General features: G+C 39.3%; 1 protein-coding gene across 1 annotated transcript; it reads left to right on the top strand.

Annotated features, from left to right (window-relative positions):
• Positions 1-1,008: 1,008 nt before the first annotated feature.
• Positions 1,009-25,642, top strand: Galphao (G protein alpha o subunit). Its single transcript, XM_067348966.1, has 8 exons — positions 1,009-1,143; positions 7,326-7,368; positions 10,835-10,976; positions 12,126-12,286; positions 16,221-16,349; positions 17,029-17,158; positions 17,882-18,035; positions 18,119-25,642. Exons 1-8 carry the CDS (start codon positions 1,026-1,028, stop codon positions 18,304-18,306), a joined length of 1,065 nt encoding a protein of 354 aa, XP_067205067.1. The 5' UTR covers positions 1,009-1,025; the 3' UTR covers positions 18,307-25,642.

Below are 25,642 nucleotides of genomic sequence, written 5' to 3'. Positions count from 1 at the left end.
TTAAACAACGCCGATATCGGCGATCTAATCCAGAGAGTCGCTTACACGTAATCGATTATTTTAACGCGTTTGTAACGACGAGTAGATTCCTCCAGAACGAGGATACTTGCGAGATGATGACACCAATGATTCATGTGTTACAATATAGAACTGTCATTTCCCAGTCTTGGTTTAACATCGAAAAATACGTTCGTACATAAATGTGTAGCTTCATGTAAAATTCAGATCAACATCTGACATTTTAATAAATAATAAAACACATATTAGAATTTAATTTCCAATTCTTCTTTAAGATAGTAACAACTGCGGAATTAGTTGTCGGAACTATAATTCTGCATTTCGTAATCCTTAATTTTCCATAAACCGATCGCTATAGGTATGCTAAAGTTTCGTTTCGCTGGTCGAGCAGGCTTACAGGACTCACGAGAGGTTTGATTCGATTCTTTCTTTCTGTTTACAGGCGCAGGTGAATTGTACGGCTAAATCGAGTGCGAGTGCGACGGTGATTAGGGGTCCATTCGCCCAGGTAGGGGACCGCTCGGTGCCGATTGCCGTCAGTGCAGCTGCCATCGGTGACGACGGAAACGACGAAGACGAAGACGGCGACGAGGAAGAAGTCGGCGGTGGTGGCGGAGGAGGAGGAAGCGGCGGCGGCGGCGGCGGCGGCGGCGGCGGCGGAGGAGACGGTGCCGGTGATCGGAAAGGCGCTCCTTCCGTTGCCGGTCAAGCTGGTGTCAGTGGTGACAGTGCGGAACGTGTCGACGTTTTCGTTGCTCGCGTTTGCCGCGTTTCAGAATTACTTTTGTGGTGAGCACGGCCACTACGACGGCTGGCGTGGAGTGTGAAGAGGACGACGGTATTAAGGAGGCGCGCAGAAGAAGAAGGAGGAGGAAGAGAAGCGTGAGTCGCGCCGGGGATCATCTTGTCTTCTCCGTGGCGACGGGGCCGCTATCTGGCCGCTGTTTAGCAGCAAGTGCGCGAAGAAGTGTGTGAGGGTGGCATTTGTGAAGGCAACGTGTAGCAAGATGGGCTGTGCCATGTCCGCGGAAGAGCGGGCCGCTCTGGCTCGCAGCAAGCAGATCGAGAAGAATCTCAAGGAGGATGGTATCCAAGCGGCCAAGGACATCAAGCTCCTGCTGCTTGGTGAGTGAAGTCATTCATTTCCCGCAAGCACGAATGAACGAAACGTGCGAAATTCCGGGGAAACGACAGGTGGCCGTCCGAATCTTGATATTACTTTTGGATTTTCGGGACTTGATAAAAAAAGAAATACAATTAATATTCAATAATTATATACGAGTTTATTTAGCGCGGAAAAAGTGTATTTAATGCAAATTAAATGCAAAATCGGAAAAAGAATTATGCGAAATTAAACGCTTTATTAAATTTGAATTTTAAGTTTCATGCACTTTGGAATCCGCTGAATTTTTCCAGAGTTCAATTAGAAACACGTGTCAATGTAATAATTTTCAATTTCTCTGTATTTTGCACTAAATTTACACTAAACTTGAATTAAACTCGTATTAGTCTATGCACTGGAGGTTGGAATTGTCAGGACGAATCCCTCAAATTCCAGTGCACAGTCTGTTATGGGCTTTACTTTAAAAATAACACCAGTGCGCCATACAAAAATAGACGCAGAGATAAGCAAAGTAGTTAGTTGCGTTCGACTCGAGTCTGTTGACTTCGTACATGCGTGAATGCCGCATAGCGAATACCGGTATCAGAGCTGTAAAGGGCAGCTAATCAGAATTAAATAGGGCAGAAGGGATGCAACAGCCCGACGAGTCAAGATGAGATAAAAATAAAATCAATTACAATATTTATTGCGTCTGCGTTTTGCAAATTGATTCCAGTATTACCCATTTAATTATGTTACTCGCTTAAAATTAGATATAATTGGTTCAGTGTCAGCAACGAGGAAGAATAGCGGAACGCACAATAATTGTCCTGGTTGAAAAGAATTGCGTTGATGTTTATTGTTAGCCTGAAGAGTTTTCTTTCAGAAACGTGAGAAAAACAACTTTTGTGTCAAGCCGTCAAGTATAAATATTGTTGGGAAATTATCTCTCGGAAAATAGTTCGCTGCAAGTTGGCGATCGACCGCGATTATATCGACGACGTCGCGACGTATCTACACCGTCGCTTCCTTCTCGCATTAGATATTTCATGAGCTATGGCGGATCTATGATCGGCGAGCAGTCGCGCGCCGTGTGCTTTCACCCTTTATCGATCTATCTAAATTTCTAAATAACCAAATCGCCAAGTTACTCTTTTGATGCGCTGTCAGCTTAAATTTGGTTCGTCATGTTTTTTTAGAAAAAAAAGAGTTATTTTTGAGAATTTTATATTACAATTATACCAAATTAAGTTAGGGAAAGTATATTAACTCTTTGAATCCTTTAAGATAATTTTCCTATGTGAATTTGTCGTAGAACGTAAATGACGATTCATTCGACGCATTCAAACGCTCCTCGTGGAAAAAATCAATTTTTAAAATTAGTTCTTTATTATATAATTAAATCGAGGAAAGTATATTAACTTTTTTTATTCGAGAAATAATACAATTTTCGTGAATTGTGCTTCATGTTGAAGACAATTCACTTGACGTCTGCACGTGTTCGAGCGCTTTCACAAAACCGAAAAAAGCTAATTTTTGAAAGCGATTCTTATGTAATTGTGCTGAATTAAGTTAATGGAAGTGCATTGACTCTTTAGACTTGTGAGACTTTTTCACGACAATTTTCGAGTTGTATATCTGTTTTCTACGAAATGTTAAAGACGGCTCGCTTCGACGCGCTCAAACATTCTCGCGGATAGAGCCGGCTTTTTAAATTGACGGGCATGCAGGAAATTGGACGCGACGTAAAACCGGAAGAACGGCGCAACAAGCGTGTTCCTCCTTATTGCGGAAGGGTAATGCCCGATCGTTCATTCGACGTCAGTTCTTTCAATCCAGAATCGGTACGCTTCGAGGCGGTATAATTGCCGGCGTCGACAACAGATATCATTTAACGTCAATGTTTTATCGATGACGTCAGCGTGGCGGCACGTTACGTGCGATAATGCATCTCATTGTTTGCAGACATTTCCACATGTCTGAGCAGGAACTTTTTTGATTTAAAAACTAAAATGAGTTTCACGGATAGATAGAATGATGTAAATCTTGTGCGCCGAAAATATATTAATTTAAAATGGACGGCGCCGCTTTGGCGTTCGCTGGGGACAGAGAGCCGTTGAAAAATAAATCAGATACGGTTTTTATTTTTTTCGTTCGATCCTAACTTTCGAGATGTGTGTCGTACTCGATGGGGAATGTCAGGGGACCTGATATCTTCCGGGACACATACTGTCGCCACGTGTCGATGTCCCGTAGGCTGCAGGGGATGGGAGCTGTAAAATGTTCAGTCGACGGGGAAAAGTCTATTCTCAGATTTTTTTTCAAGCTCGTGGCATGCTGAAGCACGGGTATAAATTAGGAATGCGGTCTCGGCGCATTTTACATTCGATCTATTCACTCACGTTTTCCACAGACATTTGCTATTCCACGGGGTGTCCCATCAATCTAATTAACTCAAATTTAGCTTTGACGGCACAAAGACGCGTTTCAAACATAATTTAAATGTGCGCTATTAATTTTTTATTTACGCGGATCAAATTTATTGTACCGAAAAAGCGAGCTTTCGTTGTCAAAAGATTATCGCAGGTAATTAAAGAAGAGATGGAATTCCTCTTTGAATTTTAAAGAGCTCGATTAATATTCCGAGTCGATCAGATTAGCGATTATCACATAAATTCTTACGATGAATCACGTACGGTGAGTGTCTCTGCGAGACAGTATTGCATAACGTACGATGATTATGTATATAGACACAGATACAGATAGATAGGCAGAGTTACAAAACCTGAGATTCATTCATGATTGTTGCGTGTTTACGAATGAATCATTACGCGCCGATAAATTTGCCGTTTCATCGCGATCGTTATTTTCACATCGACGTCACAGTACATCGACGTACAGCAAATTAACGAGAATAATTTTTATTGCAGATATAGTTGCGTCCGTCAAATATTAATTACATTTTATAGATATTGCGCTAATTATGCGCTTCTAATTTGATCCAAGTCTTAATGAAAAATTCTTCGTTAGCCTTGCGCTATAATTAAAAGCAAAATCAGTGCGGGGGCGGCATAAAATGCACCGGCGTATTGTCCCCGCTGATCTGTCCGCGTACTAATTGCTTCGCACGTTTTCAATTTACTTTCTCGCCTTTTCTCGTTCTCCGTTCCGCAACGAGATATACTTGGTGTCTCAAAAACCATCTTAATTCATCTTAATTTTAACTTTTTTTTCGTGAAACAAATTTCGTGTGTGCTGCATGTTTATTACATCAAATATTACGCCAGTAATTACGATACGGATTAATATTTATGGTAAAAACAGAATTCTGCATGAAGTTTCGGTTTTAACCAAAAAATAAGGATTCCTTATTTATAATTGTACGATGAAAATATTTGGCGCTGGAAGTTCTTCAAGCGTGTTTGCCTTCCGGAAAAGACATACCGTGCATCTCAAAGTCGCAAATCCGCGTTAGCTCGGAACGCCGTATCGTGGAAGATACGTTTTCCAGCGAAATGTGGGTCCTGTTTATTGGTGTAACCAGTGACGTCAGATCGCCGGTGGAACGTGCGTGCGTATGTACGTGCGCAAATTGGCTGCGAGTATTTTCATCCGATTAATGGTGCCTCGGCAACGAAATACGAACGCAACGTCGTGGTGTAATTCAAGGCGATGCAAAGGTCCACTCTATGGCGTTAAATAACAGACGCTTTCTTTGTCGCGACGTGTTGCGACGGTCGGTGCAGAGCATTGAAAATGCGAATAAAAAAAAGTCGATTCGTCTATCTCGCTTTTAAATTACAAAAAATTATTTTTTTCCCTAACATTTTACGTTTCTACTGTTGTAGTACTTTTTATTGTCAAATTTTTGTATCCGCATGCGTTAAGCACAAGTGAGAAAATTTATGTAGACCCTTATTTCGACATTGTCATGAATTGACAGAAGTTGATTGTAAGATTTCAACACAATATGATTAACTCTTAATTATACAAATTTGCAGATTTTTATAAAGAATATAAAATTGCAAAATATCTGTTCTTTATCTTTTTTTTATTACTTTACTCTATTCATGATATTACCATATTCATACTATGAGAGAACTGAAATTTTATATACGACAATATTTATTGCTAAAACTTTTATAAAGTTCTACGAGCGTAGTTAAATGTATCTATACATTTAAGAACAGCGTCGATTGCATACTGTCGCGAATGCGTGTACCGATGTAAAGTGAAGCAAATGGCAAAGGGCGCGGTATATTTGCTCGCGCAAAACAGACCGAAATGTTAGAAGGGCAGCGAAATAAAATATGATTTATACAACAAACCCGTACATCATAATAAGAGTGAAGTGTTTTTCCGTGAATTAAACGTTGCATTCAATATTTAATTACATTATAATCGATATCACAGTCGCTGGTGCATAAAAATAACACTCAGGTTGTTTTCCGGCATATGAAAATTCATTGAAAGAAATTCTTTCACAGTGTGTTCCATGTGAAAAATTTATATTAGTAAATAACGTGAAATAATATTTTTATGTATTAAGCGCAGTAGAAAAAGTATGTTACGTTTATTCAACAAATAACAAAAATTTTTAATATTATTTATTTTATTTAATTCAACATAAATGTGAACTGATTTATATTAAACTTTCATGAATTTTCTCGCGCACGCCCGGCTTCGCGCTAGATATAGCGTGAGTGAAGTGCAAACAGTTTCCTACTCGAATTTATCGAAATTATCTCTATTCCGCGTTTATCGCGCGTGTGACGGATAAAAGCGTCCTCAAAAACTATGAAACTTTTCGCGAATAGAGCAGGTGAATGGAAAATACGAACGAGACAGCTGCAGGAAATAACATAGTGTATAATGCACGCACTGTATATTGACTTGTATTCCTGGCTCGGAATTAAAGACAAACGCAATTGTCTATAGTATATATTGACGGAACGGCTTGGTAAACGTTGCGACCGACAATTTCTAAAATTTACCATAATGCTACAGTAAACGCAGTATGGCTGTAAGTCATATTAAAACGGTATAATAAACCATCGTATTAATAATGAGCTCTCCCGGAAGTATATGATGTAGCACTTATAGCACACAGCGGGTTTGGTGGAGTTTAACTAGAATTAATAGAGTTACAGATGGAGTTTAACAAGAGTTATACCGAAGTCCGCGGCACGGTTCATTTAGAGTTAACAGAATTTGTGTGAATCTATTTTGTCCTATTTTATCGAAACCTGCTTTATTTTACCAAAAATATTCGAAAAGGATATTTTATTAAATATTTTGAGCAAAATAGTTTCTCTGTAATATTCTCTTATCCTAAAACAAAATTTGTTTCGCTTCGATAAAACAGCGTTCGAGGGAAATTAGAAAAAATTACGCCACAATAATAAATGATTATGGAATTTTCTTCGATGATTTCGGTGAGCTCGAGACGAATCTGCGACTCGTTTAGCTCTATTTCGTGTTTTACCTCGACGAGGGCGCGATGAGGATCATCGTGGTGTCTCGAGAGATGAACTCCTTTCTTTCTAGTTGCCGTCTATAGGGCGCTCACTTGAGATCCCACGTATATCTAGTCGATACTAAACGACTCTAGCCGTAAGTAGCTATTATAGACGGCTACTTGTACCGAAAGCTACTTGCTTTTAAAAGAAGGACGGGGGAGGGGGAGGTTTGCGGTAAGCAGGAAAAGCGAGTTCCGTCGACGTATCCGGTTATATAGAGCAGCATATTATGCGATAACTCACGACTCGTTTCGCTCTAACGCGCCCATCGATCCGATTTTTGCGTCACGAGAATCGTCTTTTTTCCAACTGTTGATAACAAATTAAGATTTTATTATCTGCTCTTGCTCTTTTCTCCTTTTTTATACGACAGAATTAAAAAAAAAATTATATACAAATTATCCACTGTTATAACATCAAATTTGAATGACGCAAAGATTGATTGATAAATTAAAGAAATAAAATTTATGTATCGACTTTTCAATTTTTATAAAATATTTCTGCAAATAATTCCTAAATCGTCAGTCTATTAAAATACAAAATTGTTTGAAATTGAATAGAGAACAAGAAGATTATCTTCCCTTTGTCCATCGCGCAAAGTTCATTTCGCATTCACATTGTAATTTGGAGATATGCAATCGCAAGATTGATTGTTCTCACTCAATGTTTTTCCTTTTGTTTTTCAGGAGCGGGCGAATCCGGCAAGAGCACTATCGTGAAACAAATGAAGTAAGTATAATCGCCTTAGCGCGCTTCGCACTACATGCACTAATTATCGTTTATAAAAGGGGGGATTCTATTATTGAAGCGAGATTACATCCGTGTGCGTTGTTTGTTCCTTAACGCACATCGACTGTTCCCGATAAATTAATTAAGCCCGAGTTAATTATGCAACAGTTTTTAATTTACGTTTGCCAGTTTTTATACCAAATTTTTTGATAATTTTATAATTGCGAAAAAATAAAGTTCTAGAATTTGCGATAAAATAAAAGTATGATGATTCGTGAATGTTAATAAAATTACGAACGAGTGGCATCGGAACTTATTCGGAATTATCTACAGTTCATTGTGTAGCGGCGAGGACGACTCATTCCGGCTCGCGTGTACGTACGTAATTAGGCGAGTTTCGCGTTACGGGCCTCTCAACCGAAAATTTAATGGCTCTTCCGCAGGAAAATGAGACGACGCGACAAGAATGCGACAAGAATGGGCTGTGCTTACAATAGTACAATGCCGTGTTCGCAAGACTTGTATTCTTTGATGTTTCGCGACGTCGCGGAAATGCTAATTTGTGCACGCTCATCGGTCAGCTGCTAGTTAATCATAAGAAGTTCTTTCCCACGCTTCTCTCCTGATTTTCTATTATATTATTGCATTTTGAGTTCAGCGATTATCTCAATACTCAATAATCTTATAAAGTTATCGTATAGGTTATAATATTATCTTATGTTTTTACATAGAATCAAAATACATCCTCAAGTTTTATGTAAATAATAATTTTTTTTCAACTTATAAGAATATATCCTCTTGTCTAAAAATATGTAAAATATATATATTTATCTCTTCTTAAATTTATTTTGTCGATAGTAATTTAACAATTTTACTAAATTTATGATTAATCAATTTAATGAATCGCAGATGGATTTTTCTTATTCTGTTTGAGAATGAAATGAAATATGTACGATATGAGTTAATGACTGGTTGGACGTGAGTCAGATCTTTAATTAGATACATTTCGGTTTGCTTGCTGGAAGTTAAATGGTTTGAATCATAATGTATGCTTATTCGCTTGGAAGTTCAATTGTTTGAGACACACTGTAAAGATTTTTCACTCAATTTGTATATTATTGAAGTTTATGAAAAAAGAAAAAGTTTGTATTAAAATTTGTTTCATCACATGTAAGTTCGACCTGTTCATGCTCATTCAGTACACTCATTATATTCAATACAAATGTTGTCGGAATATAATCTTTTAAATGAATCTTACTTCAAATTTACGCTCGGAGACATGCAAATGTATCGTTACAGTGCGAGTATCGATCTCGCCGAGACGAGGCAACAGTTTGTTTCGAAATAATGTCGATGCACAGACACGAAAAGATTAATTTATTCGCACGCGCTATGATGGACACGCCATTATCCGCTATTATGCTTACTTTCGCGGCGTGACAACAATAACTCACGTCAAAATTTTGCATCTGCACAAACTACAGCGAATTTATGCCCGAAAGAGCTTATTAGACATAAATTCGCTTTAGTTTGAGCAGTTGCAAAATTATATCGTGAATTATTGTTGCTGCGCCGCGAAGCAAGTAGAAAATCGGATAATGGCGCGTGTCCATTTCGCACATGCAAATAGATTAATCTTTTCGCGCCCGTGCATCGGCATTATTTCGAGGCAAACTGTTGCCTCGCCACGCTAGAGAGATCGATACTCGCAATGTAACGATACGCTTGCATGTATCCGAGAGCAGCAGCTGTTCCGTGATACGCGCGCTCGTCCGAGATGTTAGTACTGTTTTCTCTCTCTTTGCCTCTCTCTCTGTCCCCCTTATATGGATTAACATATTCTCTCTGTGGGGCGAGTCTCTCTCTTCCTGTATCCTACGCTATGAATGGGCCCTGTTCAAGGGGTCCCGTGAACAAAGTTACCGCTGTGCGTTCCGTTCTCTCGACGGAAGGAAAGCTGTCGACTGCAAACAGGAATGCTCACCGTGTTTAGATAGCATCAAAATACCGATATTTTTATTTTGATCCTGCATATTTGCGTATCGATATTTTATCGTCGATATTAACCTCGTAATTAACTATTAGATCCCGATACCCGATGAACAATATCGGATAAAAGGCATTGGAAATTTTTTACGGACGATAATTTCGGAAAATTCTTATATTTTTACATAATTAGTATTATTTATGTCGCAAAAAAAATGAAAAATAATCGGTGCGTGTTGAGTTATTGTATATTAAATTATTAAGAAATCGATACAATACTCATTATTATCGGGAGCAAAAAATAAAGGCCCGTGCGTAACATGCGTCTTCTCTACATCTCGGCTGCATAATTTATGTGGATGTGAATAATGCAGCAAACAATAGGTATCTGAGACTGAAGTACGAGCAAAGTGTATGATTTTACGCACACTCTCATACAGCCGGTTTTCCTTCGCGTGCAAGTACTCATAAATCCGGCGATGTATGCGTGCGTACATAGTGTGCTCTTTATGCCGTCGTTAATATCGTTACTCTCGAAACAGTGGACGCCGCTACATGTTTTCTGTGTCATTTATTAACGTAATGGGCGATATAATATCCTTTGTTGGAATTAATGTACCATGAAATGTTGTAACATTTGATGGTTGCTTTGATAAAACGATGGGCATCATACAAATTATAATTAATACTTACTAATTAAGGCATGCCGAATATGCTTTTATTTTTCTGTGCGTCAAAAAATGGAAGTTGAAGGCACGTGATATAGAATTGATAAAAGAAAAATTATTAAAATTCCTAACAGTAAGAAAAATATAACGAAAAGTATAACGAAACGATATGCTGATTAGTTAATTTCGAGTTAACTCTATTCAACAATCTCTGAAGAATCAGACGAAGGCAAATTTATATTAGGAGCACATACAAAAATTATATATATTTAGAAAAAGACTTGACCCTAGATATGACTGACATAAATCTATGCCGTGCAATATTACTTTGTGTTTTCACTTGTATGTATAGAACTGCCAGTTCTATAACTCACCTATGTTGACTCTGAACATTGTTAGGATATGTACGGGCACTCATGTAAGTCACGGAGTACATGTAGCGCACATTGCAATTCATATATGCGTTTACACTACGCGGTGTACATTAATTCGAGCCGTCGTGTACGTGACACGCGTATATTATAGTGAACCGCAAACTCCTTGCGAGAGAGTAAGGGATATTTAAATTGAATATCTATATATCTGCTCGTTCAATATATAATAATGTAAGTATCGATACCACTCTCTCGATACATATCTTATTTTTTTGTTCAGGAAATTGTTTCTGTTTCAAGTGTGATTTTATATTTTTCGAGTAAACACCACATCTTAAACCATCCACAGCTCTATCCTAATATTTACAGGAAAAAAAAGATCTCTTGCCTTTGATGTTCTACGCGTACGTTCTAACACTTGTCCGATTCTGTTTTCAGAATTATCCACGAGAGCGGCTTCACGCCGGAAGACTTCAAGCAGTACAGACCCGTCGTATACAGTAACACGATACAATCTCTAGTCGCTATTCTCAGAGCAATGCCTAATCTGGGCATCAGTTTTTCAACCAACGAGCGAGAGGTAATGTACATTTCTGCGTATTCTCGGCGTTTCAGAAAATCGGAATTTCTTATCAGGAAAAGGTCGGGCTACAAATTTGAAATTATAATACGCGTGTTGCCGTGCGTCGGGATTTCAGAATAATTTCAGAGTAACTTTAGAGTTAGTTTACAGAATCGCGTTTTACCAAGTTTTAATCGCGACTAATACATATGCAAATCAAGCAAATTTGCTTGCTTTATGCTTTGATTACAACGATATCATTAGCATGAAAGAAAGAATTAATTTAAATCTTCTCAAATTTCACGAATTTTTTTACTTTAATTGGGAAAAAAGGTATATACATAAAAATTATTAATAATTTCTTTTCAATTTCCGATTAATTATTATCATAATTTATCAACACACAGGCGACAGCTTTATATTGTTTAATCGCATGTAAAGTATGTTCACGCATATGTCACTCATTTCAATGAAATATCAATTGCAAAATTATGAAAACAATTCAGTGACATATCAGTCGCATATATCTCGCATGTTATTTAAATATCGTGTATCGACTACTTTAACGTGAGACATGACATGGTATCCAGAATGTACTTTACTGCATACCGACGGTTATCTAATGAATGAAGCATTCAACAGCGAATCACGACGCGTTGACTGGTTGATTAACCATCTGAGGCGATCGTGTAAGACGATCTTGCAGGATGCTCGCTCCAAGATGGCATAAATAATTATTTGATATTTCTTTTTAATAAATTTTTATATGTATGCGTGGATGTGTCGTTGTATGCTTTCTATATACTATAAATTATATAATTGTACAGTTGATGATGCAAAAAGGATTTTCATGGATGTGTAAAATTAATGAATTAAAATATGGTTTACAATTAGAGTGTTAACTGTGAAATATCGAATTTACGCCAGACATTAAATTTAACGTGACAGCTACGCATATTATTTTACGGGAACATGATTCGACGAAGAAATTATCCCTAAATAATTAAAAATTGAAAAATTTGAATGTAAACAGCTAATACGGCAATATTAAATTATTTAATATCACAAAATCCATTATCAGCAGCGTAAATATATCTGGAAATATGGTAAATGATTCGAAATGTAACGTCACGATTAGAATATTTCAGTCCTTTTCTTTGTTTGCAGACGGACGCAAAAATGGTATTTGACGTAATTCAAAGAATGGAAGATACGGAACCCTTTAGCGAAGAATTACTGGCGGCTATGAAGAGGCTGTGGTCTGACAATGGAGTACAGGAGTGCTTCGGCAGGAGCAACGAGTATCAGTTGAACGACTCCGCGAAATAGTAAGTGACAAAAAAAAAAAAAAAACAAAAAACAATTACCTCTTCGAAGGATATAAATCTCAAAGTTTTTCGACATCGCAACAACCCGAAAAGAATTAATGGTTCTATTCTCGACGTGTACAATGATTCATTCAGCTGTGAAATCAATAATAGACTTACAGAAGAATGGATTGTTTAATTTTGCCAGATAATTGCCAATCCAGAATGAAGTTTTAATACAAAAAGACGATTGGAAATTTATTTGAATCGGGAATTGTTTCAAGGAAAATCGAGGATTTTACGTTAACATGCAAAACTAATTTTGAGGCTGATAAATTTTGCACCGGGTCTAGTCGCCGCAGGCTCCATCACGCGTCACACGGGAAAGATATTTGAGACTCGAATTTCACTCTTGAGAATTCGCGTGCCCGAAAGGACGGAGGTAGGCAGGAGCAAAACCTCATCCTGAACGCGAGACTTGTCGTCTCTTCCCTTCCTCTCGGTGCGTTTCGCAGGCATATTTCCGCGCTGCCCCTTCGCTGGAATATTGATTTTGTACTAGCGCTTGTATCTCGGGGTAGTACCGTTTTCCAATACTTTCATCAGTTATCTTCTCTAAGCATACTTTTTTTTTTTTATTATGGGATCGCGTGAGTGCGTATAATAATGATCGCAGATCCATCTACTTTGATAAAGTAGAAATGACGATATTCGGCGAATCGATTGCAACATTGTGCTTTCTGACATTCGCGAGTGATTATTTTCGCGAACTCGCTTATTATTTATAATAGTTCCGAGTAGATTAAAATATAATTCGCGTAATTTTCGCACAATAAAGAGTACATGAGATAAGTTCCTAAAATCACAAACTTTATCTTCTTCTCTGGAATTTATTCTGTGAAGATTAGAAGAAATCAAAGCGTTGTATAAACAAGCTCGGAAAAGATTAAATCGTTGCGAGCGCGCAATTTCGTCGGTATATATGCCATGTTACTGTCGTGCGGTTACTGTTGCGAGGTCCAGCCACTGATATAGCGACAGGTCCAATTGGCGCATAACGTACGTGTTTGCCGTCTGCACGCAATAGCGAGGGACCTATGAAAGCGCGGCTTTTTTTCCAGCGTCACGGACTTACGCCGTTTCTGGTGCCGTTCTTAGCTTTAATAAACCGCACTGCGGTTTCGCACCGGGTTGCACGATACCGCCGCTATCGTATACAGTACGCTTATTGCACACGCAAGTACGTCCCAGCCATCGCTTAATATATCATTCACCGGAGACCCTGCCATGTCTCCCGTCTCCTGTAATAATCCTGTGTCGGTGTGCCTTTCGATAAAAGGCGACGATATTGGTTACGACAGAAGTCGCGAAACATAGTAAAAAAAAAATAATAATAAAAATTACGCCTATTTTGCGATAATCATGTTGGTTATTTGTGCCACTGTGTGTTTGCGTCTCATTCAGGTTTTATGACAGCACATCATATGCCTAAATATACTGCCCATGATATCTGTGTATAAAACAATAATGACCTCGTTGGTATTAATAGAACAAATTTAAACGTAAACAAACTACACTATTTTGCATTTCATAGTTTCTATTCTTAAAAGAGTAGTTCATACTATACTTTTTGGAAGTCTGTATTATGTCATTTGATAAATTTTAAAGTAATGATTAAAAGAAATATTTTTTTGTTTCTGCCGATTGTAAATGTTTCACGTTAAAAACAAAAAAAAATATATAAAATGCACATTGATATAAAATTGTAACAAATTCTAAAAAGTTTCTAAGTTCCTAAGTTCCTGAGAAGAGATTTCCGAACTATTTCTCTTAAATTCTGAAGTTTGAAGAAAATCCATTGTCCTTTACAATCGAAGAAAGTGTCGTGAAAATTGAGGTTGTAGGTTTTTTGTATACCGAAAAATCAAATTTTGAAGGGAAGAAACGATTCTCGTGCACGAACAGTCCCGAGAGCTTCGTACGTAGAGCAAAGTAGCAGTCGAGAACTGCCGAGAGACTTCATCTCGCGAGCAGACCGGAAGAGGGCTAACGCGAATTTCCCGAGGATGAAGTCGCGAGGGGTGGGCGCCGGAAGGGAGATGCGACAGGTTTGGCGGAAGACGAGGTCGAGAAAGGTGGCGAGGGAGGAGGAAAACGGAGGGATGATACAGTAGTGGTGGTGGGCATCGATGGTCGAAATAGTACGAGAAATGCGCGCCAATTCTCTCTTTCTTTCTCTCCACCGTTTTCTTCGGGGTTCTCTCCCTCTCCCTCGCTCCTCGTCATTATTGATCGCTGATGACGTCACGCCACGCCCGTGTCACGTGGCATGCAGCCAAGATGGCCGACCGGGGGTTCCGGCGTACACCTTCTCTCCTATTTTCTCCACGATTTATTCGCCCTTCTTTTTCCACCTCCATCCTCCTGCCGGAAAAATCTAAGCTCCTTCCCTCTCCAGGGAGGTATTATCAGGACTCGCTCGCCCGTCTCGAGTTTGGCGTGTCCTGAATCGCCAGATCCTTCATGGCGGCCCAATTCTCCGTGATTCGATCTTTCCTTTCATTTCCTGCGCACACTCTCTCTCCCTCTCTCTCGCTTTTTCAGGTCTTGGACTCTTTCATTGCATCGTATCTTTTCCAATTTTCTCATGTTCTCTTGCTTCTTAGATTTTTTTTTCTTCTTTCTCTTCTCCTTGTCAGATATTCATTTATCTGTTCGCTTTTCAGCATCTGATTATACCTCTTTTCATCTTGTTCTTTTTTTTTATTACTACAGAAGTCAGAAGTAACCACGACGTTTTTCACCTTGCAACCCCTAAACCCTAACCCCTGTCCTACAAAGATGGCGCTACTTGGATCTTCCTATAGAACCTCTTAGTTTCTCTCTTACTTCTTGAAAATTGTATGAAATGTAGTCGCCGATTTTGATACAATAAAACGTTTAAATTTTTTAGCAGTTATTTTATAAGATAATATCATTCCTGCCTGACTTAATAATTAATATATTTATTTTTAATACTCAATATTTTCATCATTCAATATTCATCATGCGATCCCCTGGACTCAAACGCACTCACCCCTCATTACTAAATATTTAACTTTAACATTTTATACTCAATATCGAAAAATCAAATTATTAAGCCGTTATAAAGCAACGTTATTTAACAATATAAATTGCAATTAAATTATTTCAGAATTGAAAAAATTTTCTTTTTATTATTCTTTTGCGTATTTATACATTGCCACATAATTTGGCAAGTATAAATACTGTGTACTAATGATAGAAAAAAATAATTAAGGACTTGATTCTCTAGCGTTATCTTCGGCGTTAATTTTTAAACATCGTCAATTGGTTTCACGGATAATTGGACAAGAAACTTCTAAAGCATTTGCACCGGTAGAAGCGTTTCCTCGTGGCGGTCAGTTTGCACGATAGTTTACGCAAACCCGATTACAGTAACTATTATTATATTTAGCATTTTTTCATATTCATTATTTTTTTATTACATTCGTGGCTTCTACCTACTTGTTGCGAGCCGCGCCCTAGCTCCTACCTCTGTTAAGCTAACGCCCCTGTCACTCGAAATCGAATCTAGATTTATTGCTTAAGTAGATGCTAATTTATTGCCAATTAATCGCTTGGCCAAAGATTTATTGTCTTCGCAATTTAGCAAAAAATTGAGCGAAGATAGCAATACTCGAACAAAGAAATACGAAAGAATCCGATTTAATTAAAAATGAATAAATCAGACTTAATTACTATTTCATTGCATCAAACAGTGGAGAACAGGTGTTGACAGGTGTGAGAACAGAATGTCCAAGATAATTAGTTTATCGATATTGATTGTATTAAAATACTTTGAATGTTAAAATGTGCAATAAGAATTAATGTATAACAGAATTGTATTTTATATTATATTAATCATGTATTTACGAAAATCCGTCGTTTTTTACAGCTTCCTGGACGACTTGGATCGATTAGGAGCGAGGGAATACCAGCCAACGGAACAGGATATTCTCAGGACCCGAGTAAAAACGACGGGAATCGTGGAGGTCCACTTTTCTTTCAAAAACCTCAACTTCAAGTAAGCTGAAGATTTGTGATTAAATATAAAAATTAATTTCGACTGAATTAGAAATAAAACAATAAATTAAAATAAATTTGCGGCTTTAATTTAGAATTGCTCTTAATTTAGAATCGTTTCGCGCGCGGCGGCGTAATAACGAACGATATCAATCGTTCGTTCTTGCTTCATTATGCCAACTCATTTCTGTAATCTCGCGAGCGAGTGCGGAGATGTGAGGCGGCCACCTTGTTATGAATGGTCGACGCGTGAGTCATTACCGTGATAATTCGAGCGTTTGCTTGGAACGAAGCCGAGCGATGAGCCGTACCCAGCCGAAACCTCTTTCTATTTGTCGGAAAAATCGAAATTAATGTCATTAGTAATTGAAACACGTGACGAGATAATTATATCTCTATTAAATCAGCTGCTTAATCTATCAGGAATATTGAGCACCGATTAAGAGCTAATTAGACGTGACGTCGCGCATGCCAAAGTACGACACGTTTTGAATACCAATGTTGATGCTTTAATATTGTGCTTATTAATTAAATAAAATTAATTTCTAATGTCTTTATGTATTAACAAAATGATGAAAAAGTAGAATAACGATTTGGAAAATAAAACTGTAGAAAATAAATTTAAATTGTCCACTAGAATAAAAATAAAGTTGACTTTTTTATCTTCGTTTTTTTTTTAGATTATTCGACGTGGGTGGTCAGAGAAGCGAGCGTAAGAAATGGATACACTGCTTTGAAGACGTGACTGCAATTATCTTTTGTGTGGCAATGTCAGAATACGATCAGGTTTTGCACGAGGACGAAACGACGGTAAGTAGAGTTGCTAATCCGCTTCTTTCAATACGTTCATCTCGACTCTGAACATTACGTGTAACGCGAATTCTTTTTTATAATTTTAAGAGCAATATATTATTGCAAATAAATTATTAATTTTACTCGTTCTTATATTTTATATCAAAAGACTCTCTTCGCTGTAATGAATTGCAAATTACACGGTTATATCAAGAACGTGAGATAATCTGAGTTAAGACACAGCTGATACGGGAGATGAATGTACGTCGTTAAGATCCGTCAGAAAAATATCACGTCCGAATTAAGAGTGCGAGGGAAAGTAACTGAAGCTCCGAGGAATCAAGGGATCAATTGCCGAGGTCGCTACACGTGGGAAGGTTCCGTTGAACTCTTCGCTCGCGTGTGCTGTGACACGCGCGCGTTGTCATTCTATATACCGATGTTAATTGCCGTTACTGTCTCGTCTAGTGACCTGTATCGCCAATCCATATGAATTAAACCACGTTAACCATTAATGAAAATTGCACATAATATCGAGTTTAAAGGAAATCTTGAAAAAAATAGTTCATTTGGATATATTAACGTCGTTTAAATGGATTTTTTAAAGATCTGTCTATCCCTTTGCAATTAGTCGATTACACCTGTCATAAAAAGAAAGAAAACAAATATTCTGTAAAAATAATCGCAAACACATCCTTATGTAAAGTTTGCATCGATGTGATTTTTTTCGATATTTTACAGAACCGAATGCAGGAGAGCTTAAAGTTATTCGACTCGATTTGCAACAACAAATGGTTTACCGACACCTCGATTATCCTCTTCCTGAACAAGAAGGATCTGTTCGAGGAGAAAATCCGCAAGTCTCCTCTCACAATCTGTTTCCCCGAATACGCTGGTAAGTTTTGTCGGTAAATCTGTACCGTTGCTTTCATCTATCTCGCTTCACGCCGCCTAATGAGTGTTTAATGCTTGTCGCAGGTGCGCAGGAGTACGGCGAAGCGGCTGCATACATTCAGGCGCAATTCGAAGCGAAGAACAAGTCGACCACGAAGGAGATCTACTGCCACATGACCTGTGCCACCGACACGAACAACATTCAATTTGTGTTCGACGCAGTCACAGACGTCATTATTGCCAATAATCTGCGCGGCTGCGGTCTCTACTAGGCTAATTCTGTATTCTACGTTAAGCGCAAACGGAGGAGGAAATCGTTACCACGACACGGCTGGCCGGACGACATTCTTCAGCGTGTTCGAGCCTCGTTTCGGTACCATTTCGGCACGAGAAAGAGAGTGGAGAGAGAGAGAGAAAGAGAGAGAAAGGTACAGATGGAGAAAGACGACCCCTTACGTTATCAACGCTAAGCAGAACGTGGCGGAACGTTTAAGTTTGTCCTGTCTTTGCACTAACGAATCTGAGAAGCCGGTGTCGTTAGTCGTTCGTGATGTCGGTCGGAGAAACGGCACGAGGAAGAACGATCGATCACGCGTGTTCTAAGAACGAGACGGCGAGCCACCGTCGTTGGCTCCGACTCTCGGACGGGGCGAGGTGTCGTTTTTGCAGGAAACGAGACCGAAGGCGATCGGCGGCGGATTCACCGGCAAATTTCACGATCTTAGTATACGCATTAGGGAAGGGAATCTTATTTGCGCGCTTGCGCCTTCGAAAAAAAAAAAAAAAAGAAAAAAAAAGAAAAAAAAAGCGTGGGTCCTGTGCTAAAGTGAGACGGATCCAACGCTCCGCGATTTCGCTCGAAATAACGTCGCCGTATCCTCCCGTCGACACGAGAGACCGTTGAGGCATTTTTGTACCGTGATCTTCGGCTTCGTTCTCGTTTCGCGAGAAACGCTCGAGCATTCCATGACGCTCTTCTGCGTAAAGAGTGAGAGTCATGCGTGCGCGCCACGCACACACGAGTCGAAACCACAATTTTTCCACAATTTTCGCACACAGAGATTTTACTAAGCGCACTCGGAGTTCCGTTTATATATACACACATGCATACGCTCACCACGCTCATATATTCTCTTACGTCTCTCCTTTCGTCGACACATCCGCGCGCGATCGGACGTACCGCTCCCGAGAGCGCCGTGAGTGTATCCCCGGGATTTGCACTTTGATAAGTAGAGAGCCGTAGCTGCAGAGAGCTACGCGACGAATTTTGTAACGTAGGAGAGTAACGTATCGATACCGCGAAGTCTCCAAGCTCGATCAATTATTTATTGACGTAACGTTAGATCCTATTTTTCCTTTTCTCATTTTCCGTCATCTCTGTACCGCATAATTATCACCACGATTAATATAACGATCACGCACACGGGATACTCCTCAGGCACAGGAACGTCATAGCCACAGATGTCGAACAGTACGCACATATACACGCATAATGGTTTCACCGCTGGAGAGATTCATTCCTTCGTTAACGATCGTCATTGAATGTCATGTACAATATACGTTTATCGTGCGCGCGAATTTAGAACACGTACAGAGCGTCGATCTGAAATCGTGACTTTGAATCGTCAATTTCGCTTCGCAAAATTTTCCCACGGAACATCAGGGAAACGAAAGAATTCTCACTTATAAAAAATGCAGGTGTAAAAAATAATACAGGAGAAATTCTGCATTTTAAACTTCTTAGCAAAATAATTATGTCGATAAATGATGACGGTGTTGCCGACTCGAGATGCGATGAGGATTTCATGTGGGCGCTCTATACATGATGTCGTCTCCGATCATGAAAAAAGAAATTACCGAGATGCATACAGATAATTTATTGGCAATCCCGCGTATTTGCGCAAGCGCTATAGCGATCCGCGGGAACCCTGAGAGTATATTTTTCTAAGCGCTTCGTTTTCTTTCCTTTCGTTTCTGTTTTCTACGGGGTGTATCGACAATACCGGTGGTTAAGTTCAATACAGAGTGGGGGAAGGAGGGCGGGTGGATAAAATGTACTATGAGAGCATGCACATATGGGACCTCATATTTAGGCGCGTTCACCAGCACCAGTGTGTAACGCGTTCCGCGGGACAGGCGTAAATCTCGTTGCGCACAATCGTACTGTGTACTCGGCTATCTCGCATAAGTTATATTTTATTACACATCGGGACTATGTGGGGGAGATACGGACAAGAGAAACGGCCGGTGACGCATCGTCACGCCGCACCGTTCGAACGAGAGGCGATACGATTGCTTTCGCGAAAAAAAAACAAAAAAAAAACAAAAAAAAACCGACGGACATGAACGTTTACAGAAGAATAGACGCGTAAGTCGGATCGGTACGCATCTTGAAGGAGCAATTAAATGCGACGAATCAATTGAAATCAGAATAATGGGAGTTTTGGAATTAATTCTCGAAAGAAGAATCTGCAGCTGTCCGGCTCGCGATCCCTTCGACTTCTACAAGGCTGTTCTTCTCTGCACGTCTAGCCTCGTCGACGAATCACACGACGCGTTCCTCTTCGTCTCTGAAGTCCCTATCTGTTTAGGATAATCCTCGCGACTTAATCCGCGGCGCGTTTCGTCCTTCCGGTGAGTCGGTCATTTCGTTTCTTTTCGCGATCGCACCGCAATTGAGATCGCGATTCCGTTTTTATCGTCAAACTCTGCTCGAGATCGGCGCGAGGGTGCTCACGTTCCCGGAAGGCAACAAAATCGCCCCGACGAAAGAGCGGACGGGAAGCGCGAAAGTGACTCTTACGCGGTATATCGAGGACGAGTGGGCGTTTTTCAAGCGTTTTTCAAGGGAAAATATCGGGCATCGATACTCGTACTCGTCCGATATTTGAAGAGGAAGTATCGGGTATTTTGTACTGTTGGTGGACCATGTATCGTCACAATTTGTACCGGCGCGAAGTAAAGACACTCTTTATAGAAGCGAGCATCGAGTGGCAGCGATGCTATTCATCGATAATTTCGAATCACTTTAGTCCTGAATCTTTTTTTTCACGTATCGGATGAACGTGAGTGTCGACGGTTGACGCTTCTGAGCGCCCATTTAATTACGAATAGTCGAGGCATCGAGGAGGCGTCACCAGCAGGGGAAGAGGGGGGGGGGGGGGATGATGAGCTAATCGCGATTTTAGAGATAAAGTATTTATACCAAAAAGAAATATGTAAAAAGTCTCAAATGAAACGTACCAAATAGCGCGTGCCAATGCGCAATGACTTAACTTTTAGTCTAATTTAGGGCATCGAACAGAGTCGTTAAGTTGCGCTTTCTATCGAGAGGGAGAGAAAGAGAGAGAGAGAAAGAATGATAAAACACGAAGCTGATACCGTGATCGTTGTCGCGCGATACGAGGATTCGACCAGCATCTTTTTCTTTTCCTACCGTTGGCACAAGGACCAGCAATTTCAAGTGGCTACCACTAATTCTATACTATTTTATAATATATAAGTGTAAAATGTAAACTATTTTAATAGTTTTTATTTTAATTCCGATATAGTAAAATAAAAACTATTTTAATAGTGTTTAGCTAATGCGGGGAATCGAAAGGAATTAATCATATTAACGGAAATTCGGCTAATCATCCGTGAATCATTCGCGCGACAGGAAGAGAAGATATCGATTTTCAACGATATTGGTCGAATCGGACTCGCGCGCGACTTATCATCGTAATCGTAATCGTAGCGCCGCGAGCACGCGGAGCTGATAAGAGACGAAATCGAGGATTGACGCAATCGTTGCTCTTCAGAAGAAGTTTCTTATCTTATCCGACAGCCGAGAATTCACCCGTCGCTTGATTTCGCCTCCGGGCCAGCTCCGCGCGAACTCGAAATCAGTGAGAGATCGACCGCAACGGATCGAAGTAAAGCGAACGTTCGATCGTTCAAAGAAGTGTGATCGTCGTCTCTCGGCTCTAGTCATCCATCAAGGAGTTTATTGGCAAGACATTGGTGGGACGTCTCACGGGATGCGCGCTGCGTACTATTCGGATAATGGATTCGATGAAGGAGGGGGTGAGGGAGTAAGCACACGCGTAAATCTAATTATGTAATGTTGATATAGATATCATGCGCGCGAAATGCTGCGACTAACAAAGTGTTGTTTTTAAAGCGCGAGGTTGGGGGAAGGGGAATGCACGAGAATATATTTGTAAGAGTTTACCGATTTCACCGCGTCACTAGCTTATAAATGATTCGACATTGGAAAGTGATGTATAAGCGACGATGTTTTTGTGTACACGTGGGAGGCGCGTAACTCCCCTGAGTAAGAGGCGAAGGACGGCCGAGCGAACGGTTCTGGATGCGAGATCGATATCGGAAGTAGGAAGTAGGAAAGTAGCGGCCGCAAGTGCCACAAGTCGGTTCCGCCTTCGGCGGAGAAAAATTCGTAAATTAGATGATTCGCTACTTGACGAGACTTATTTGCCTACTGCTTTCGTGGCGATTGGTGAAAGGCGGCAGATCTCGGGTTGGAAGACGATATTTGACAGAGCGCCGATATCGGCTGGAAACAAAGCAGTCGATCGCACAAGTCGGTGAGGCGAGCTCGACAAGGCGAGTACGGAGGTGGAGGCGAGAGGTGGACGTCTCCGAGATAGCAATTTATGTCTAATACTATATTATAACAATAATTTAGTATTATGATGTGATACTATATTAAATATATATAATATACCTATGTAATATTATGTATATGTAATATATGTCCGCGCACGCGGAACATAGAGGCGTCTCGTCGCGTATCGCTGCATATCGTGCATAACGTGCATTACGCGCGCGATTTGTTGCATTCGGATCGACGAGCCTCGCGACCACATTTCCCTTCGCGTCTTGCTCCGCCATTTCTCACAGCATGGCACGTGTAAGCGAGCTCTCTCCCTTCGAAGCACATTCGCGAGGCATGCACATTTTATTCCGTTTTCGCCGATCATCGCTCATTCATCTTCGACAACCGGTCGCAAACAACGGGCTTCGGATCGAACGTGACGATCCGATATCTCGGATAATCTCGCCAGGGTGGCCTAGCTCGTGCATTAGAAAAATTCAATTCTTTTACCCGGATCATTCACTAGTGATAAAATATCTCAAACGATACGATATCACCTAAAAATCGTCGAAAGTCTAAAAGCGTTTGAGAAGCTTCTGAAAAATCGGAGCATCTTTTAAAGATTTTTATAACATCATTTAGATGTTTGTGTCATCTGTCAGATGTGAGTTCAGAGATTTATTTTAGTTTCTATCTCGTCATTATTTAATTTTTAAAGCGGTGATTATTTTTTTAATCTATCGAAACGTTATTCTGAATAGTTTTTTATTCAAATATGTATATGTCGATTGCGCGCAATGATCCAAGGCATTTTCATATCAATCTGCGAATCGCGGTAAATAAGGGAAAGTAGTGCTAAAGAAAAGTCACTTACAATTAATGCGGTCGTGATTTCTTTGACAAGATAACAAAAGCACGGAATTGAGAATTCGAGGAAGTCATGCCGCGAGAGGTTTGTCCGAGATAAGTCGAGTTCTCGTTGATGAGAGAGGACTGAATGCTCGCGGGAATCTAGGGATAGCGTAATTATGCTTTGCGGAGTAAGATTGATGAGGAATATTTTTTCACTTTGTTTTTGTTTCTTTATTCGACATGGATGCTTACTTAAAAACGTCGCAACTGAAACAATTAGCAATTGTTCACGAGAATTTACGAAGAACTATTTTATTATTTTTTTATTACTTACGAGAATTTTTTTACATAAAATTATCTTTGTTTCTTTTATAGGGAAATTTACGATTTTATTTTATTATTTATTTGGATTAAACGGATATTTATTTTCATTGCTAATTTATTTAAAAAATACTTAGATCTACTTTTGTCGATGACAAATTAATTAAAGTTGCGAAGTTTTTGTGATGAATCCAAAAGCATTTCATGCGGACAGCCTGTGTATAGCACGAGTTGCTTCGTGGCGTAACTTAATTTCGCTTGGTGAAATTGTATCCGAGATGCGAGTTCTTTTATTTTGCATTATCGTCCCTAAAATTAGTGTTATTGACTGTAGTTTCGCGATAACGTAGCTGTATTATTCATTATTCACCATGATTGCCATATTGTTGTAAAATTAGCTTAATACACAGCCGGTAGAAGCTATTGTGACGAGTAATATATATATATAAATATAATTATACATATATAAATATAGAGATACGTACTAGTTATATTATTGCTAAGTCATACTTTTATGTATGTAAGTGTGCGGGCGCGTGAACGGATGGATGACGCGTATGTGTATAGCATTTCTAGTCACGTAATCGAACCAAAAACGTAACAACTAAATGTCTACGCGTACATGTACGTACACGTGTATACCTGACGGCGTTTGCTCGTTTAAGTTTGCACGCAGCGTGTTCCAGACTCGTCGAAAAAATATTTTATAGATAAATTTTTCGACAAATTTGCGATCAATTTGGTGAAAATATTTATGGCAAAAATAAAATTAGATTATGTTATGCTTAAAATATAAGAATTTTCTTCGGAGCGTTTCGGGGATAAAAATTCTTTCTTTTTTAATTAATTTCGGGTCGAGTCTGCTTTATAGATTAAAAAAATTAAAACATTGCAAAATTTTCAAATACAAACTTCTTAATTTGTGCTAAAAAATTGACCTTAAATTGACTGAAAAGTTTGCCTACAATATATTTCTCGATAAGTCTGGAGCATTCTGTATATACCGAGTACAGTTGCGCGCTTCTCACGTGTGACAAACGTAAGAGAGTAGGAATCGCGGATTGGTGGAAACACGGTGTGAAGGATCGCGCCAACCTCTAGAGACTGTGAGCCGTAAAACATTGCATTTCCAAGCTGATTTCCTATTCAGAGATTAATTTTTCCGATCTACTTATTTTTTTACTGTTGTACTTTTTTTGTTATTCTCTCGTTTTTTCTTTGTTAATCTGTCGCGAAAAGAAGGAAGTCGAGGACGCGGCTAGGCCGCCCTGAGGAGCTTGCGTTCGCGGAAGAAGTCGAAAGGGACGACAAAGATCCTTTCGAAGAGACGGCCTCCCAGTGAAAAAAATACCACTATAATGACGATTATAAAGCGAGGCGAGGTGGAAATTTATTGTGCCGACTAACAGCCGCGACATGTTCGCTATGCATCCTATCATATATAAAAGAACGTGCTCTCTCTCTGCCGTTATCACGGCTAGAAGTGAGCAAAAATGCAGTACATTGAGTGGGAGGATTAATTATAGCGTTATATCGTAATTATAATGATTAATGGTAATTATTATAACACACTGATAATGATAAAGATAAACTAAAAAAAGTGAATAATAATGTTTAATTGACGATCAATAATCAAGAGCGTACGCATTGCATTCATAGTTTAATAATCATTATTTGATTTCCGTTGTGAAAGAATGATGTGTAAGAGTCTTATTAAGAGGGGGATGATCAACAGGGAGGAGAGAGAGAGAGAGAGAGAAAGAGAGAAAGGGCGAGCGTTACAAAAGGAAAAAAAAGAGTGAAACCTCTCATTATATAAAGTTACCACCATGGAGAAC

The sequence above is a fragment of the Linepithema humile genome, chromosome 2 (assembly GCF_040581485.1).
Source record: "Linepithema humile isolate Giens D197 chromosome 2, Lhum_UNIL_v1.0, whole genome shotgun sequence".
NCBI classification, from domain to species: Eukaryota; Metazoa; Arthropoda; class Insecta; order Hymenoptera; family Formicidae; genus Linepithema; species Linepithema humile.
The sequence above is the reverse complement of the archived record's forward strand: the minus strand, read 5'-3'. Positions and strand labels throughout refer to the sequence as shown.